The sequence below is a fragment of the Cupressus sempervirens genome, chromosome 8, assembly GCF_028749045.1.
Source record: "Cupressus sempervirens isolate cs-2001-9-10 chromosome 8, ASM2874904v1, whole genome shotgun sequence".
In the NCBI taxonomy this organism is placed as follows: Eukaryota; Viridiplantae; Streptophyta; class Pinopsida; order Cupressales; family Cupressaceae; genus Cupressus; species Cupressus sempervirens.
The window spans coordinates 300,663,810-300,682,698 of NC_143125.1; the positions used below are offsets into that span (position 1 = coordinate 300,663,810).

Sequence of the window (18,889 nt, forward strand, 5' to 3'; positions counted from 1 at the left end):
TTTCTTGGGCCTGTTGAATTGTATCATTCGACTATACATCTTTGACGTAAGTATGCAATATATTGGAGTTGCAATTATTGATGTTATTGAGTTCCCACCTTTTTTCTACGCCCCTTAGTTTGTAAGAGTGTCTATTTATGAAGTAATATTCTTGAAATTATTTCCATTGTAGCAATCTTACCCTTCTCTAGTGTAGGAAGTATCTGAAATGAGAAGGAAACTAGACAAACAAACACTGATTATTCTTTATAGCTCATTTCTATATTTCAATGTGTTGAAAATGAAGGTGCCAATTTTGATGTGGATCTTAGAAGCTAGGATCTTATGGAGAGAAGTTGAGTTGCAGAGTTTGGCAAAGTTACATCTGAAAATATTAAGGGAAGGACAAGTAAAAAGGGAACTCATCTTTAATTTTCCTGTGTCACATATTTTACAAATTTGCTCACCCTAAGATGTTTTTTTGGTTTTTTCCAATGGCCAATTGCACTATGTAGGTTTTGAGCTTTAGTCCTAATGTTTAACAATATTCATTTTGATTTTAAAGTTGACAATGTGGGAAACATATTCTTGATAGATAAATTAGGGTTTGTATAATCCTTGTTGGGTTTGTTACATTCTATCCTGTCTCTTAAAACACTTTTAACCATCAATGTTGAGACATGCGTGATTAAATATTTTACAGGCTTATGCATAATATTCAAATATCTACTTAGATATACATGAAGTATTTATGCTAGATAAAATAAATTCCAAATTTATCAATAAATCATATTTGGGTGATTATTGTTGGCATTGATTAAAGAACGTTATGCATATCTATTGTGTTGGGCTTTATCAGTTTCTTTTTGCCATATAGCTACTTTTGGAAAAATCCATGTTTTCTGGAACTTGGTGATTTTCATGTTACTTAATTGTTGCTATTATTCCAGGACTGGGCACATGTAATTTCGTTTATTACTGAAGTGCTGCAGCAAACCTGGGGACAGTTTTCTGCTAATTCTTCCAGCAGTAAGCTATGGATATAACTGTTTGTGTGTGAATATTTGGTTAATTTTCAGAGATGTTGCATTGCATGAATTTAGGTTTGTTGGGAATGTTGGCAGGAGCTTCAAGATTTGATTCACCTCAAGGTGTCGCAAAATCAACGATAACAAAACAGAAAAAGTTGCAGTATATAAATCCAACACATAGATATCCTTGTAAGATTGAAGCTAGAAAATCAATGGATGATTATTATTTGTCAGACAGGGAAGCTTGTTGCAAAAGGAAACAAAGAGAAGTATCAGCAGAAATATTTAGTGAAATTTCACAGATGCCTGTGCACAAAAGGATTGAACAAAACACAAATAAAGTTACTCTATCGTCAATTTCTTGTTTTGACAATGCATCAGATATTACATGCAACGATACTCAGTGGTGTCCACCAAAGCTACTTGGATCTAAAGATGAAAATATGTCTCCATTGCGAAGGGATATATTTGCTATCAAAAGTAAAACAAATGAGGAAAAAAATGGGTTACTGGAAATGGAGTTGGAAAACCAGGTTACTGGAGGTGGCATGGAAATTCCAGATAGAGGACAAATGAAGTTCAAGACAATGTCTGATTTACCTTATATTTATGATGATGAAACTCATTCAACATTTTGCACTCTGAAGAGCAAAAATGTGTTTTCTGAACATGAATCCGCTGAAAAACTGATGAAAGATGTGTTGGCACCCATTATTTGCAATGAGAAGCTTCTAGATAAAGAAGTTAAACCTGGGCCAGGTGATGGAAAACAAAGTAACTTACATGCAAGAATCCTTGATTCGAGTTGTGTTGAGGACCATTTATCCTCTTCTCAGATCTCTTGTTCCTTGTTATCTCCAATAATTAATGGCTGGAACCCAATAACCAGAAAACTTGGAAGACGTGTGTGGGGAGATGATGATCATAGTACTTATAAAGAAATTGATGGAGAGGATGGAGAACAGAGTAACTCACATGCAAGAATTCTTGATTCAAGTTGTGGCGAGGATCATTCATTGTCTTCTCAGATTTCTTGTTCTTTTTTATCTCCAATAACTAATGGCTGGACCCCAGTAACCAGAAAACTGGGAAGACATATGTGGAAAGATGATGATGATAGTAATTATAAAGAAATTGATTGGCCCAGAGAAGAAGAGTTATTGGAAATTGATTATCTAATAACTAAAGATAACACTGAATCAGTAAGGGCACCTTCTTCCACATCACCAGAATTGTGCACATATTCTCAGGCCAATTCTTTGTATGCAAACAGGGGAAATCATTTGGCTGGAGATAGATTACTGCAAATGGATCTGGAAACTGAGCTGGAAACCGAGTCATTAAAAAACAAGTGTGACCAGAGAAAAAATTGTGTCAGGGAAATCTCTTTTTGTGATAGCTCAGACAAGCTAATTAAAGATTCCCTGTCATATTTTAATAACGAACTGGAGTTGCATCAACCAAAAAATGGAAGAATTAATAAAGAGTTAAGGGTTGTCCAAAAAAGGAAGAAAGTATCTCATGAATTTCAACCAGATACAATTGCTTCAAAGGACAGAGATTTTAGTGATATGGATTTTCAAACTTATGACTTTGGTTTAGATCATCCATTTTCAAGCAAATTGAGAAAAATGGTTCCCACTGTTTCATTTTATTCTGAGTCAAAAGATCACAATCAACATACTTTGGGGACCAGATATGATATGGAAGTGGAAACCGAGAGGTTCTGTCATGCTTCCTCCAAAGCTATCAAAAGAAGAAGTATGTCTGCCCCGCCTTTCTACAAGTCACGAAGAAAATATGGACTTCACATCAATCCTCCATGCAGTCTATCAACAATAACAACAGAGAGCAAATATTGTTCTGACCGTTCCAAGTTATTAGGTAAGAATGGCTTTCTGTTTTTGAGTTTTAGCATTACAATGAAGGTGATCCAAATTCTATCTCACAATTTTGCTCAGAGCTAACACTGAAAGTAAAAGTAAAAAGCTTATTAGAATTCATTTTAATGCAAACACGTGGTTTAACTTGGAGCTTTATTTTTTTAAAATGATATCAAATGCCTGCTACTGTCTAAACATGCAGGGAGCCATATTCCAATATCAGATTTCCAGGTTGAAATGGAGTCTATTATCAGGTCTGATGACTTTCTTTGTCATTAACTAATCATATGGCAGATGACGTGGTATGATTCTGATACACTTACTTTACAAAAATGGAATATTTTGTGCTATAGGGATGTTCAGGAACCAAATCAGTTGGAAACCGATGTGCAGGAAGAACAGGAAACTGTAGGGGCATTTAAGCAATCTGAACCATTACTTCTGCTGGATAAAGCAAACTCGTTGACTGGTCTGACCAATTTCCCCTGAATTCTATACAGATTTTCTTACTGCCAGTTTTTAATTTCTGACCAAATTTTCTTATTGGTGAATAGATAATGAAAATGCTGAGTGTAACCTGGCAACGAATGGGGTGCTGTCTTGTCCTATTGCATTATCAGCCATTGAAAATCCAGGAGATGTGTTGATGGTAAACACATTAGAGGTAAGCTTGAATTTCTTCTAATTTTGATATCATGCAAAGCATCCTTTATAATCTGTGTTTACTGATTTACTTTATTGTGTAAATATTTTCGTTTCTTATACATAACTCCACACGATGTTGGCTGCCATCAAGTTGTGTTGAGAATAGAAAGTAAACTATATTATGAGAAGCATAATTTCTTAAATACTTATATTTCTCAGTTCCTTTTCATGTAGGTTTGGAAGCAAAAATACCTGAGACATGATTGTGAAGATGAAGTGCTAAATATTTGTTCAGGAGCTTTGAACTTGGCTAACAGTGGTTTGGTACCAAAATCAATAACTAAGGATTGTTTCATGGAAGCAAATGTCCTTCAGCAACTGGACAGAAAATATATTGTCATTGTTGCCCAAGGAAATCTTGCTGTTGTTGACCAGGCATGTAGTTTTTTATACTGCTTCATTTAAAACTTAAAACATGACATCACTTGAAATCTCGGTAGGGTTGTCACTCAAAGATATTCAATTCCTTCGAGTTGTATAGGGTTTTTTATCTTTTACAAAAATTGTTGAAATTCTTTGTAAACTCCAAAATATGATTTTCTTTTGAAAAGGTTATTTGATTTGTAAATTGAAGGATAAGGGCCCTATAGCATATTATAGGAATATATAAAAAGTAGTAGTTTAACTGAGCTTTCTATAGCATCATTAGTGGTGTTACAAAAGTTTGCATGCTTCGACATGCCTTGGATTTGGCATACCTAAAATTTCTGATTCAGCAACTTAAACAATTTACTTCATTAAAAACAGCATAGATGAAATGCAAAGCTTTAGTTGCAAATTGCATCAAATGAGTCTAGAAACATTGCAGAAGTGTTTTATTATTTACATTAGACATAACTACAAATAGAATGCAAAACTTGCATCATCATGCAGATGCAGTAGTCAGATGGTGACTACTATGAATTTATAATGATTGTCATTAAAAGTCATCATCATCAATTGCATATCTGCACAAGTTTCAAATTACAAGATTTTACAATTTGCTCTTCCCTAGTCTAGTGGAAAGTTGGGGAGAGGGTGTAGTCTTTGCACTCAGCCATGGCTTCTCACTCTGTCTAGAGAGCTGCACCTGTTACTCCACCCTGCTACTAGATGGCAATTACGTCACCTCTGCTACATTAATAACATCCAATTTAATCTCAACTACCATTGCATCCACATCCTCCATATCATGCATCTTGAAATCAATGATCTTGTCCTTTGTAAAGGAGGGTTCCCAGTCCTATGCAGTCCAATCACTCCAGATATCTGTTGTGCTCCTATCTGATACCTTCCTTACACCATTCCTTATTGAAGAATTAATATTGTAATTAGAATGACCATGCTTGCTGTAATGCCCCACCTGGGAATCCTTGGAAACAAGGATAAAACATAAACTAACATAATATTTTCGGTTAAATGAAGCTAATAAACATACACACATCATACATAACAATTGCAAGTGGAAGACTTAACCAACTATCCAAAGATCCCCAAGTCTACCACTGCCCTCAAATGCAACCATTTTCCATCTAGGTGATTAGCATGCAAGATTCATTCCGATTACTATAATTGAATTCAAAATGATATTCATTTTAATGCCCAATTACAAGTTCCTAGATAATTAGTCACAAAAGTTCATTTAGAATTCAAAATGCAATGAGAACGAGACAACTAATGAAACTATTGTGAAGGTGGTCGATAGTCGATCTATTCCGGATTGGGAAGGTACAACTTCCAAATTTGTATCTGAAAAACCAATTTGCAAACTCCAAAAATGTCATGAAGTGCCCACTATCTAGAATATGATAATCTTCAATTAGTATTGTATGATAAAACTCCCTTCCTAGTGTGATGAAATGTTTTATTGTACGATGAAATACATAATAAAGGCAAGAAAATTCACTAGTAACAGTATGATAAAATGCCTTTCTGGGTGCAATGAAATGTTTTCATCGTACAATGAAAGGCTGAACTGTGTGCGATGAAACACCACTATTGTGCAATGAAATAAAGGCTGAACTGGGTGTGATGAAACACCAGTATTGTGCAATGAAATACTTCATCGTATGATACAAGAACATGTTGACTACGGAAACAAGTGCAAACGCAAAATGCAAAAAGAAATCTCCACACCGAGGAGTATCAGATACACACAAATCAAGGAGATAAGAACTTGATCACACCTCAAATAACAAAGCAACAAATAAACATCTAAATCATCTACTTAACCATGAACCATTGATACAAGAATCCACACCAAGAGTGGAAGTACAAAAGTAAAGTCAAGATGACAAGAGGAGGGATAAGTTGAAAAGATCCTGCATCTAGAAGATAGTCATCCCTGTTCTCTGATCCCCAACAGTGCTATAGGTAGCAACATCTCCCAACCACGTAGAACCCTTAGGCTCACCCCACTGTGCTCATGGAAATAATGAACCGACCACAGAAACAAAATATAGAAGTATCCAAGGCTTACACATGTCAAATAGAGCATGACACAAACACACCATGATCATGAATGCAATGCAATACATTAGGTCACTAAACATAACACACTATATGATAACTATTTAGGGGCTCTAATGGAGTCTAATTGCTTGGCTCGTACTAGCGTGAGTTGTATAAAATGGTATGGTAAATCAACTCCTCAGGAGGCCGCACTTTGTGCCCTTGCACCAACTTCTGCCCAAACACACCATCTTTGCACCGGTTCCCTCGGGGGACACAACTGCCGCTTGGATGGGTAGATCACATATCTTATATTAAGTTTTATCATCCCATCTATTTAATTTTGGTTATCACTTGTTAGAACCTCAACACATTATTGTTGACCGCTTTTTGGCTAGGGTGCTCTTGAGAAGCCACTCCACATGTCTACCCTTGGATACCCTTTTGCATTATACAATGAGTTCCATAAGGTAATGCATATTCCCAACCCATCCCCAAAGAACAACACTGAACTGACCTAAATCCAGGAGTTTGGATCTTGCAAGATCCTGCCATATGCACGCGCACATGCTTGTGGATGGACACAACCAACTCCACGTGAAATCATGATAAAACCATTGCAAGGGTTGGATTTGAGAAATGCAAGCAAAATAATCAAGTATGAAAACTCACTCAATCGAGCATCATGTTAAGATTACAGTGCCAATGAATCCAAAAGCCACAAAGTAAAATCATAGGATGAATGGAAACATGGAGGACACTCCATTTCCATTATCCAAACTTATGCCACAAAATCCCAACATAAATCAAGGTGGCACACAAAATGGGGCACAAGAAAAATGCTTGAAAAGTAAACATCTCGAAATTCGATGAAATAAAAAAACCCACTTCTAAATATATTCAAACTCCCAAAAATCCAATAAAAATCCCATTTCTGAGCATAAATGCAAAATTTGATAGAATAACATTACAAAAACTTCATTTTGAAAATGCAAAAACATAGAAATACTCACACTTGATCAATCAGGCTATGGAAATGCAAGAGAATGGAGGGGAACACTAGTTTTTAACCCCTAGTCATTTAGCAACGAATAAGATACAAGGGAATAGAGTCAATCAAATGAAATTTGAAAGCCCTACCTCTCACCAAATGCTGAAAACCAGAAAATGCAACAACAAAATGACAAGGACTCCAAATGCGATGGGAACCTCGGCAAAGAAGAATCCCGCTATGAATCCAACGAGCCTATCCTCGTGACGATCTGATGAGCCCAGCTCCCACAACGAACAAATCAAGAATTTCTCTCGAAGGGGTTTTGGAGCAAATTCTTCAATTGTCAAAATCTCAAAGTAGGAAATGAGTATTAAACCTCACTTTTGCCTAATATAAGCACTTTTATTAAAGCGACTTATAAATTAGACCATGCAATCACTTAATAGACTAGTTGACCCCTTTCTCAAATCAAATAAGATAGTTCTAGGTATTTGGAATTTAACTATGGAAAATTAGCTAGTAAATAAAATAAATAAAATAAAATAATAAAAATCCCCCAAATTAATTAAATCAACATTTTAATAAACATTTTCTGCAACAACTATAGAACCCTAAATGCACATAAATGCTCATGGGTCTAATCACATAATGCCTTATGAATCCAAATTTACCAATTATCGAAGGGTTAATAATAGCAATAGTACACATATGTTGCCCATAGAGGGACGACATTGGCTCCACATGAATAGTCAAGGTCACTATCTCCTAGTGCCACTATCGAGGATATATGCACACCCATCTCCTGTAATCACGGTGAATGTAATTGGTACCTTTTTTGTAAACAACAAATTTCAAGTGTGGATGCTCAATATATAAATAGCCAAAACACATACAGACACATAGTCATGTAAAGGAGAACAGGTCACAATGTAGATCTCACAATTGACTACATTTCCATTTCCACATTGTACTAGCTCCAAAGGGCAATAATTAACAACATAATAATCATATGATTAAGCATTTAAACTAAATTATGTAAATAATCATTCTGAATCATCTTAGCATATATCTACTAGAGGTAAAAGACAAATGTCCACAATATGAAAGCACACCAGAAATGAATCCAAAAATATTTATCTAATAACATATAAACATAGCCCAAGTTTGAATGCAAAATAAACTAGGCATCATAAAGCATCATGTCACATCACTAGTGTCATCATTCATATATGATCAAGTTGGATAGCAACATCATCTAACATCTAGCAGCTATGATACTGGTAATCAAGATAATGTATAGTAATCGAAGCATCTGAATATGCAAATAAACAAGTAATAACAATCAAAGGGTCTCTTGGGCCAAAACAACCATAGAACATAATCCGAACACGGGAAGCACTAGATCGTCCCCTACTAGGTATAAGCTTACTCCTAGAACCCTACAAAAAGATATGGGTAAAAATCTCTTTACTGTGTGGCATCCTTTCATGTAGCTGAAATCATTCGGGTCTGCATTGGACCCTTGCTTGTTGTATATCCCGACCTCTTAAGGGTCAACCTCTGATGCTAAAGAATACAAATGGGCTCCAGTGAAAGATGCCCATCCTCTACCTATAAAGCACTCCAATCAAGTGCATGGGTCACATTGGGAATATAGTGCCTCAAAATAGAAATATTGAAAACATCATGGATGTGTGATAAGATAGGTGACAACGCTTAAGAAAAAAGACCAATGCTCTCTAAGCTCTCAAAAGGCCCAATAAAACATTGTGATAACTTAGAACCTTCTTCATTACAGATAGGGCTCTTCTACAAACAAACTCTCAAAAACATTCGATTACCAACAAAAAAGTGATGATCCAACCTATGGGCATTTGCATACTTCTTGTGCCGATCTTGGGTAGTAACCAAATGCTGTCTAATATAAACAACTTGTTGCTCCATATCTTGAAGCATCTCAAGACCCAAAATTACTCGGTTCTCTAATCAGTCCCAATTCAAAAGGGTACGAAAAAGTCGACTGTATAAGTGCTGAAAGGATGACATGCCAAGAGAACTATGGTACCCATTATTATAGGCAAACTCAACCATGTACAAATAGTTTTGCCCACTTTGCTTGCTGAAACATCACATACATGTGAACAATGTCCTCAAGAACCGGATTCGCATGCTTAGTCTATCCATTTGTCTCTGGGTGACAAGCACAACTAAAATTGAGCTACATGCCCAAAGCATGCTGAAGAGATGTCCATAGTGCTAAAGTGAACACTAGATCTCTGTCCAAAATAATCTTGCAAGGAATCCCAAGCAGTCAATCAATATCCCCCAAGAATGCATGAGCTATGAAGCAATAGTATATGATGCTCTCATGGGTGAAAAATGAGCTACCTTGGACAACTTGTCCACTGTCACCATAATAGCATTGTGACAACACAATGACATTGGAAACCCCGTGATAAAATCAATAGATATAGTATCCCACTTCCACTCGAGAATGGAATGAGGCTGCAAAAATCTTGCAAGATGTCATCATAATAGATTAGTATGTCATCAAGGAAAATGAGGACAAATCGATCAAGGTACGTATGAAATCCCTTAATTATAGACATAAATGAAAATATTGAATTTTATGAAAGGCACATTAGTCAACCCAAAAGATATAACCATGAACTCATAATGTTGATAGTGTGTATGAAAAGTTGTTCGATGATTATTAGCCTCCTGGGTATGAAGTTGATGGTATCCCAGCTTTTGATCAATCTTCAAGAACACTCTCGCTCCCTTCATCTGATCATACAAGTCATTAATCCTCGACAAGGGATATTGGTTCGTCATTGTCACCTTATTCAACTACTGGTAGTCAATGCACAAACACAAAGATTTATCCTTTTTCTTAATGAAGATGACCGTTGCACCCCATGGGGATACACTATGACCAATATGGCCCTTAGCCAACAACTCCTCTAGCTGTAACCGAAGCTCACTTAACTCCTAAGTAGTCATGTAGTAAGGTGCTCGAGAAAGGGGCTTTGCTCCAGGGATGAGATCAATATGGAAATCAATGTTGTGTTGTGATGCCATACCAAGTATCTCCTCTGGAAATACATCTGCATACTCATCGAGGACTGGATGATCATCGAGCAATACCTCTGGACTCTCAACTCCATTTAGGTCACTGAAAGGGACTGCAAACATTTGACATACTTGTCTCACACTTGGTTCTATCTGCTTAGTTGAGATCATTCGAAGTGAGACTGGTTTTTGGACCCCTATAAGTTCAACTTGCCCACCTATGTCATGGACACACCATACCAACTTACGTCAACACTCAATACTTGCTTGGTGTTAGGCTAACTAGTCCATACTCAATACAATGCCATAAGATCTTGAGGGTAAGATGCGAAAATCAATGTTGGTGGTGAAAGTGCCCAAGTTCAATACAAAACTACTAACCAGGGAATCCACGATCATTTTGGATCTTGTGGTCAACTTTACCTTCCACCTATCTACCTGTCGTGTTGCCACTAGCTCACATTGTTGAACAAGAAAAGGTGAAATAAAAGAATTTGAAGCACCAAAATAAAATAAAATAGTGGTATATCATGAAATGCACCTATAATCTTGACTACGGTTAATAATTGTCAAGTTATAAAATAAAATAGTGGTATATCATAAAATAATTGTCAAGCTATAAAATAAAATAGTGGTATATCATGAAATGCACCTATAATCTTGCTTGTCTAGCTATTTATCCTTTAGCCATGGTGGTTTAGGACTCGTACCTATTTTTCCAATGATAGGTGGTGCCCCCATGCCCAATTCCTTTCTGGCGATGCTTCCCCCCCTTCAATGTACTCTTGCAAGGAAGAAAATTCCCCATAATAATATCGTATTCCTCAATATAATCACAATTACTATAACAAGTAATTATTCGTAAACCATCATAATGGCTAACCTCCATTTCACTTCCCATGAATTTATGATGAATAACCAACTTTCCAAGAGATTTCAAGATAACAATATAATAACATCATAACGATTGGGTAATATGTCATATTCACATGAATTATAATGATTAACTAACATGCCATCGTTATATGAAATTATAATGATTAACCATCTTACCATTTCACATGATCATAACTAATTTCACCTATTAATTGACTTCACATGAAACCTCAACGACTATGTTGGCTCTTGATTTGACAAGATTTTAACTACCTTTTGAAAATGCAAAGGATACCTAGGAGTTAGCTAAAAACCATGATAAGTATTCCTAAAAGAAAATCAACAAGGCCAACTATTAAGACTATTTTCAGTCTTCTTCCCTTTGAATCCTGCCAAATTTAGGCGGGTATACCTTAGAATCACCCTTATGCCATTTGACAACAATTATGCAGTGGGACTCCAATTTAGCAGATTAAGTGCCTATAAACCTTCTAATTCAAGGATTGTGAAAAAGGAACAAAGAGTAGCTAGTTCTTTCAATACCTTAACACACCTCAAACCAGGAACAAGCAAACATTTCAGATTAACATTAATAAGCATTTTGAGAAATTTGATTGATTAATTTTGTATTATATATCACATCCAAATCTTAACTTCAATTATGTGACCAGTGTTTTATCCATTGGGCTATTTGCTCAGAACATTGATACATGACATTAGATCTATCTACCCACTTTGTGAAGAAGAAATCAGAACCCAACCCTAGATATCATTTTTATTAGAATCTTTCCATGAAACCCTCAATTTTCTCAATTCATATCAAGCATTTACACAAACCTTTTGATTATTAGCAAGATATCAGAAAAGATATAACTCTAAGACGAATTATTAATGAGAATTCAGTAAACTTGGCTACCAATACTCAGACAATTGAAAATTCAAAATAATACAGACAAGAAACAAAACCTAGATTGAATCACCAAATATGCCAGCACTTTGTATTATCTTGCTTCAACTCAGTATCATCTTTCAAAAAGAGAACTCAAAAAGACTTCAACACCTTTTACTTTCATTCAATAGATTTTGGACACAGTATACAATCATGGACCAACTCAAAACATCAGAATATACATTCATTAAAAAATGAAAACTCGGACCCTTCTCTAGCCTTGGGAACTCACTTATATAAGGTGAGTTGCAACAAGCTTCAGGCTTAGAGATTTTTACACGTCATTATCTGATATGACACATCAATTTCACAAAATGTTTACAACAATAATAACCTCGTAACAGGCTGATGTGACAGCTTCGTAGTCACGTGACCACATGTCCCTTTCCATGTGGTTTGTCCTCTTCTTAGATATTCCCATGCTATTGCTTCGTTGGTGGGGAATCTTCAGGGTCTGATGGTATGTACTTCTTCACCCACTCTTCAAACTCATCATTAGATGGCCACGTATGTTATAAGATCTGATCTGCCACCTGCCTATAGGGAATATACTTTACTGTGGCCTGGGTGACTTCTTTCTCGAAACTCATATAGAATATCTCTGAATTGATTAGCTTGGACTTACATTCTTGAAAAAGGGTCATATCCATATTTTCAGCTATCTTTTTATCCAAATCATTCATTGTTGTTATAGCTTCTGTTCTCCAACTACCAAAATCTTTAATAACCTTGTCAGTATTCAGAAGTGGTGGCACCAGGGTATCTTTAAATCCTTTCATTTGGTCTTTCAGTTCCACCATTTTATTTTCAATGACATCTGGCAATACTGAAAAATTCCTTAATGATTTAACAATTTTTACAGTGGCCATGGCATTAGGAGAAGGATTTGGATCCACTCTTACATAGAGTTCAATTTGTCTTTCCTTTTCCAATCTCCCTATCCATTTTTGATATGTGGGCTTGACCAATTCACTATCATCCTCCATTTTTCTGATTGCTAGATAAAGAATTTTGCATACCTCATGGACTCTAAATAATTTTGAATTTATTCTCTCAAACAAACGCATTAGTGCAATCCGGGTTATAACTTCTTTACTATAATCAGATTCACTCTGTTTGCTTTCTAATTGCATCTGAAGATCTACAACCTCCTTTATTAAAGCATCATCACTCCTTACCCCTTTAGATGGAGTTTCCCTAGAAGGTGTAGGTAAAACTGTTGGAACAAAAGACACCGTGCTTAACTGTCTAGATGTGGTGGCTCCCCTTGAAGCCAGTGGCTGGTCCCCATTGGATGTTCTTATTGCTTCTAACTCTGTTATCCTTTTTTCCAGTGAATTTATTTTGCTTTGTAAATCAACATTCTCCTTAGTCCTCTTTTCATAGACAGCATATACATGATTGTATTTTTCTTGTAATTGTTAATTTTTTTCTCTGTTCCTTTTGCTACATTATGAACGTATGCCATATGTTCTTGTAGTTTCTTGGTGGATTTGGTAAGCTTAGCGTCTTCAACTCGGTGTAAGACCACATTACCCCTAACTCCACTGTCTTCACCAGTTGCTTGATTTGAATGGGAAGGAGAGATAGACCAAATAGCCAAGACAGTGAGGTCTTTACTATAGTACATCCTAGAAGTTGATATTTCTGCCTCTCTTTTGGATTTCTTCAACCTCATATCCTTCATGATAGAATCAAAAGAAATTGCATCTAAAATATTGAGGTTTGGCAACAATTGGACCCCTGATTCCTTCACTATCCTCCTCCCTCCCTCTGGGCTGATGGCATCAAACTTGATCACCATTTCTCGTTCCACCTCTTTGCCAATGTCATCAGGATCATCATCCGGGTGTTGCCTCCTCTTTTCACCTATCATCCTGTGACAATCTTCTCTGAAATACTGCCATAACAGTTGCTTGAAAGCGACTAATTTGACAAATTCATCATCAGAACATACACTTTACAAGATTCTGTTCTAAGCTCTCTTGGAAATAATCCCTTTATCTCCTGAATAGTAATGTCTGAAATTGGTGCTTTAGGGACTTGGAGCTCTTCTCTAGTAGCATCTTTCTCAGGAATATATATGTATTCCTCTTCCTCATCATCATTATCCCCATAAGACAAATTTAGTTCCCCAAATTATTTTGTTCCTTGAGTATGCTCTATCTCTACTGAAATCTCCCCCTTGCCAATCTCTCCCTTTTTTTCTTCATGTATATCTTCACTATGCTTTTCATGTGGAGAAACTATAGGAGGTGGTCTGGGAGATTCAGGGGATGGAGATCTTCTTGCTGGATCATGTGTACTATAGCCTCCATATTTGGAATTTCAACTATTATGGGATCAACAGGTTTTTCTCCCATTCTTCTTCTCAGATACATCCTCAAACCCTCTAGATTTTCAAGATCTTTGTCTGGTTCAACATCATGGATTTGTGTTTCCTTTCTGGCCCTTTTCTGTCCCTTTCTTTCTTTTGGGGTTATATCAGTAGACTGCAGCAATATATTCAAACTTTCCTCATTATCAACAACAATTACTTTTATTTTTCTTCCCCTTCTCAACTTCTCAGTGAAGTTGTCATATATACTTTCAATATTTTCCAAAAGTATCCTCAATCTCTCCTCTAAACTTTTACAATCTGAGAGTGGATCATACTTGGGGTCTTTTTCCCTTATCTCTTCTAAGGTCTCTTCATACATGCACTGGTATGCTTTCGTCCTTTTCTGAATCATCAGATCTTCATTTCTGATAATGTCCTCAGGGTAATCGAATTCATGTTTACCCCTTGGAGCCTTGTTTATCTTGCGCATCAATCTTTAATAAAACCCCTCAATGTCATTCATCCTCTTTGAACTCACATTCATATTGTAGGGTCTGAGTAATTGAATCAGATAATTTCTCCCATCTTTGATGACAACAAAATGATGAAAATTTGTCAACTCTGGAAATAAAGTCCCCTTCTTGGCCATCTCTGGGGGGAAATCAGTATCTTGTAACATGACAATTTGTCTCGTGACTTCCAAGAAACCAATTCTAAATGGAACAAACTTTGGAAGCACAAAAGGTCTTCCTGGAAAACCATATACTATGATAACTGTTGTGAAAGGATAATAATAGACGTTCCCCCACTGATGACACATCTTTGTTACTGATTTAAAATCAATAGGTCTTAAGAAAATCTTTAAAGACCAAGGAAAGTTATCAACCTTATGTAGAATTTTTCTCCTTAGGGCAATCCCAAAAAGGCTTTCAAACAATAAAATACTTGAGCCCTCCCAATCCATTGACATAATAGTGGACCGTAACTGGATAGGTATTTTCTCCCCATCTCTTTGGAGTTCAAAATCCATCTCTTCTGTAAAGTAATCCTTATTATGAAAGAGAAGCATATGCATCAATAATGAATACCATTTAAAATCAGTAGACCCTCCCTTCTTCAAAACTGTCAATCCTTCATTGACGTTTCTCTCCAAATATTGTGGGAAGTCATAAATCATAGGATCCCCATACTTCTGTATGCCCAAGGATATCCACATTGTTGTCTTGCTAAATTTTCTCATGTTTGCCAATCCCAAGACTTGGTACAGAGCAGTGTGGGTGTTGACCAAAGCATCATTATAGTGCTCACAATTTCCTATTGTGTATGAAATAGCGGAGGGAGATAATTTCACTCCATCTACTTCTTTCAAGAAAGAGATTATCAAATTATATTGTACATCCTTTCCTGCCCTGTCAAAAGCTTCCTTAGACATCTGAAAATCTATAACATCAGTTACCTCTTCAGCAGGGCGAAGACCAAAAGCTTCCTTGATTGAGTCATCATTTATCTTCAATAGAACACCTCCATCTATGTCCCTGATCTCATGTGATGAAGGATCATATCTGTCTACCAATTACAACAATAGGTCAACATCTGGGAAAACAATAGGCATTGCCAATTTGCCTAAGTCATACTGCCATACATTGCTAAGTGGGATTGCTGCATTAGCCTGGCTATACCACCATCTGAAGATTTCTAAGCCTTTCGTGGGCATGTTTGTGTTGCATACATTCCCAAACTTATCTTTCAAACTTGGCTGTACTTCATTCTTCAACATTTTCCAACCTTTGGCAGCTTCTTTGCCTTCCCTCGACATAGGTAATTGTTCAATGAAATCATCCTGGAGCCTCCTATCCTCATAATTGAATTTTCCAGAATACTACTTTGGAAGCATTTTCCCAAAGCAAATTGATTTTACTCAACTAGGGTATTTCTAGGGTTTGAAGAATACTAACTAGGGCTTACTATGCAACAATAATAAACCTCAAGCAACAAAATTGTAAATAGAGGTGATTTTATAGCACTTGTTCAATTCGCAATCTTCAAAAGCAATTTGACTTCAATTCTGTAAACCTGCGAGCTCTGCAACTTTCTCTTTGCAATCTACTGTGTATTTTTTGACAACTGTGATGAGTTGATCACCTTTAACTCTATTTTATCAGCATTTATCGTGAGCTTGTGCGAACTAATTATCTGTTTGCCATGCTGAAAAACTCCTCTCCTCGGCTCTGTACTTCAAATTTAAAAATCATCTGTTGATCAAATTTTAACTTTGTCTCGGACAGCGAAAAAACCTTTGACTTCTGCTGAATATCCTATTCAGCTCTTAAGACCCATAGGCAACCAGTGGCAAGCTAGCAAAGTGATTACATAAGCTCTTTTGAAATTTCAACTCTTTTTGGGCAGGAGGGACACGTGGCAACATCACGCTGCATCGCCATACAACTGCCATTGCCTTGCGAGAACACGCAGACCGTCGATTTTCTAGCTCCTTTTCAAACAAAGATATGGTTGATCTTAATTGAGCGATTAAGTCACAGTCGTTGACTCACAACTTGTGCGTTATTCCCTCTTTAAGTGGTGATATATTCATCTTGCTGTGGGTGGGACATGTGGAGGGATTGTGCTGCATCGCTATGAGATGACCAATAATTAGCGAAGAAGCGAAGACCGCCAGATTATCAACTAGGTCCTGGCTGATTCATCAGGTCCCACTAGGAATCTTGCTCGGAGATTAAGACACATGTCGTCATCTCGCATTCTTTCCATAATCCTTGTCAAATTTCGAGATGCCATGACACTGCCAAGTCACAAGAAAAGGACCCACTATGATATCAGAAATGAAACCATCATTTAATCCACGTGGTAGCATTCAGTCCTTTGATTTCACAGCTCATACCCTTGCTTCTTTTTCCCTCACTGACACATACACGTGGACTAATTGGAGAACCTGTCCTAACTAGCATTGGTCCCACTAAAAACCTTAGACCTAAAGCTAGCTCCACACATCATCATCTCGCTTTATCACTATGAGAGAAACCATGGATAGTGGGTTAATGTGGGCCGTAGATCTGCACTGTTATATTTGCTATCATAAGGGCCACGGGTTGGACGCGTGTAACCATCGCGTTGTGACGCCATACAGGAGAGGACACTTAGCACCATAATGATGGCTGTTGATCTGTCACAACAGTAGGCTCAGAACAAAAGGCACCCAACCCCACCATCTCCAACAACCATGTCTCCACTTTACTGTTGCCTCCCCTTCCATTAAAGAGAAGTGGTCAAGACTGTGTAAGGTCTCTCATCAAATCCAACCGAATGGTACCCTCATCACCCGCAACTTTATCTCTCTTGTGTGCCTCTCTAGCACCAAGTGGTGTACGAGAACGCTTGTGCCCTCCTTCTCTTCTCCTCGCTCAAACGTACGAGAGTCTCCACCTTGTGATCCCTCTAGTTGCAAACCATCATGTTGAGAACCCTCGATTTGAGTTCCCAACCGGACTATGAGCTCCTCATTCAACAACACCAATGCCTCTACTCCACCTCAATTCTCTTCCTTTCTCTCCCCTTCTACTTGATGCTTTTCCTCATGAAATTCCTCACGCTGTTCTTCCTCATGATTGCTTTGGCTAGCATTTAGCCGACCACAAACTCCTTTGCGGCCATGTTTAGGAGGCATCCTGTCATAACCCTACCCAGAGAAAATTTTCGTGATATAAGGTTAAATTATAATAATAATAAAATAAAATAGATAATCACTCTAGTTGCAAACCATCATGTTGAGAACCCTCGATTTGAGTTCCCAACAAGACTATGAGCTCCTCAATCAACAACACCAATGGCTCTACTCCATCTCGGTTCTCTTCCTTTCTCTGCCCTTCTACTTGATGCTTTTCCTCATGACATTCCTCACGTTGTTCTTCCTCATGATCATTTCGGCTGGCATTTAGCCGACCACAAACTCCTCTGCGGCCACGTTTAGGAGGCATCCTATCATAACCCTATCCAAAGAAAAATTTCGTGATATAAGGTTAAATAATAATAAAAAAATAAAATAGACAATAACCATATCAAAGAAAAATGAATGAACTGATATTTTATATTTAGTATTAAAACTAAATCAATATAAGAATATAAAATATTAATTGAAATGTAATTATTCTTATAATATTAATATTAATCCAATATATGCAAATCATAATAGTCAACTACTATCAAAAGAAGGCAACCTTCCATTACCTTATAAGATGGTAGCCGACATTGCATATATATATATATATGACATATGAGAAGTTGGAGGGGGAACACAGGGGAAAATACATTCAGTGATATGTAGAAGATCCGGAGTGAGATAAGAAAGCCAAAGACACCTTGTATTTGGATCATTGAACATTAAGACCACCGGAGACTAGAAGAGGAACAAGACTACATACAATTATGTTTGGCCCAAGAAGACATGACTAATAAATAGAGAAATTGTTACACCTGGAAACGAGATCTAATAAGATAAGCATAAGTGGAAAGCACATCGAACATCCTAGCGAAAGTAGGAAAGGAGAAAATATATGTATGCCAGACACTATTGAACTATTGAGTTAGACCTGAGGAGGAGCAACGAAGTTATTCATAGACTACGGAAGGAAGGAA

General features: G+C 36.9%; 1 protein-coding gene across 4 annotated transcripts in view; it reads left to right on the forward strand.

Annotated features, from left to right (window-relative positions):
- MLH3 (MUTL protein homolog 3) overlaps nucleotides 1–18,889 on the forward strand; it is a 229,839-nt gene that overhangs the window by 156,013 nt on the left and 54,937 nt on the right. For 3 of the 4 annotated variants that reach the window (XR_016355484.1, XM_089797504.1, XM_089797502.1), the window contains exons 12-17: nucleotides 930–1,008; nucleotides 1,083–2,894; nucleotides 3,096–3,147; nucleotides 3,247–3,362; nucleotides 3,448–3,557; nucleotides 3,773–3,973. Coding sequence is in view for 3 of the 4 variants with exons in the window: in XM_089797504.1 (XP_089653630.1) it covers nucleotides 930–1,008; nucleotides 1,083–2,894; nucleotides 3,096–3,147; nucleotides 3,247–3,362; nucleotides 3,448–3,557; nucleotides 3,773–3,973 (2,370 nt within the window). In the remaining variant the exon portion in view is untranslated. The remainder of the gene's footprint in view (nucleotides 1–929; nucleotides 1,009–1,082; nucleotides 2,895–3,095; nucleotides 3,148–3,246; nucleotides 3,363–3,447; nucleotides 3,558–3,772; nucleotides 3,974–18,889) is intronic. The other variant, XM_089797503.1, reaches the window with a different exon arrangement.